This window comes from Mastomys coucha, unplaced genomic scaffold, assembly GCF_008632895.1.
Source record: "Mastomys coucha isolate ucsf_1 unplaced genomic scaffold, UCSF_Mcou_1 pScaffold5, whole genome shotgun sequence".
Classification (NCBI taxonomy): domain Eukaryota; kingdom Metazoa; phylum Chordata; class Mammalia; order Rodentia; family Muridae; genus Mastomys; species Mastomys coucha.
The window spans coordinates 46,012,432-46,013,910 of record NW_022196911.1 but is presented as its reverse complement, the minus strand read 5'-3'; the positions used below and the strand labels follow the sequence as shown (position 1 = coordinate 46,013,910).

The window sequence follows — 1,479 nt, the reverse complement described above, 5'->3', positions numbered from 1 at the left end:
TTGAAACAGGGTTTCTCTGTGTAGCCCTGGCTGTCCTGGAACTCATTCTGTAGACCAGGCTAGCCTCAAACTGAGAAATCTGCCTGCCTCTTCCTCCCAAGTGCTGGGTTTAAAGGAGTGCACCACCGCCACCCGGCTTAGACTCCACCTATTTATTGAAGTCTTTTAAAGATAACATGTAACTTTTTTGTTAAGAGGAATATATAATATAATGGTACTTCTACTTGCTTGGGGCATAGTTTTGTGATAGAATACTTGAGTGACATGTATACAGCTCTGGGTTCAGTCTTATGCAGCACACACACACACACACACACAAGACTTACTGAAACAATGGACATATTCCATTGAAAGACTCAGTGCATTCAGAGAAGTGCATCCTGGAGTTGTTTGTTCTTCATGTGAACACAGAGAGAGTCTTTATGAAAGCCTAGATAGTCTGGGTCAGCCATTCAGCCTGGCCTCCTAGTGTAATTCAGTGATGCAGGAAATGTGAAACACGTGAGGTTGCTGCTGGTGAAATGTGACATACTGTTCCACAGGGAAGATTTCTTGAGGGTATTGGAGTGTCTCTAAAATAATGATTTAAAAAAAGAGGACATTAAGTGTATCCATGTGGGTTGCTGTGACAATCGTTAGCCGCTGCACAATACTGTGTGCTGTATGCTTTTACACTTCTGCCAGTGCCATTTGTTTATCTGCACCACCATCACCACAAACATGGAAATATGTGTTGTGCTGAGAAGTTGCACCAGCTACATTAGGGCTGTGGAGAGAGTGGAATATGTGGGGACAGTGAGCAAGCATACAGTCTCACTGCTTCACTACAGTTGGTGCCAAAGTTGGAGACAAAGTGTGTCTGCAGCACAAAGCTCAGCCACCAGGAGATGCTGAGGAAATGCCTAGTTTGTCCCTGAACAACAGCTTTCCACAGGCTGATGATCCAGGAGAGCTGCAGAGACAGGCAGTCTGAGCTTTTCTGGGGTACGCTCTGGTTTGTAAGGAAGGGTTCTGTGTTACAGGACTTGGTGACCTTCAAGGATGTGGCTGTGCTGTTCACCCAAGAGGAGTGGGATTGGCTGGACTCTGCCCAGAGGGCCTTGTATTGGGATGTGATGCTAGAGAACTACAGTAACCTGGTCTCACTGGGTAAGCTGGACAGCACGGGGCTGAGTTTACCTTAGGGGATCATGTTGGGGCTCTTGAGGTAAGCTGCAGAGGACAGGGCTCAGCTTCACCTCTGCAGGATTTACTGGGGCCACTGTGATAAGCTGGACAGCACGGGGCTCAGCTTCACCTCTGTGAGACTCTTCACCTCTGTGGTTCCCTGAACAACTGACTGGGTTGGAATTGGGCTCACTTATGATGCTACCTTCACTCCTAGTATATGTCTATCCCCTTGATGTCCCCAGAGCTCTGTTGAAGTCTGGAGATGTATCACAAGTGAGAGAGATGTGGGAACAGACTCTCTGTCAGATC

General features: G+C 47.2%; 1 protein-coding gene across 1 annotated transcript in view; it reads left to right on the top strand.

Moving 5' to 3' along the window:
* Nucleotides 1-1,479, top strand: part of Znf454 (zinc finger protein 454) — a 124,740-nt gene that overhangs the window by 33,742 nt on the left and 89,519 nt on the right. Inside the window, 1 exon segment of the mRNA XM_031351756.1 lies at nucleotides 1,023-1,149. Coding sequence (XP_031207616.1) covers nucleotides 1,023-1,149 — 127 coding nt within the window.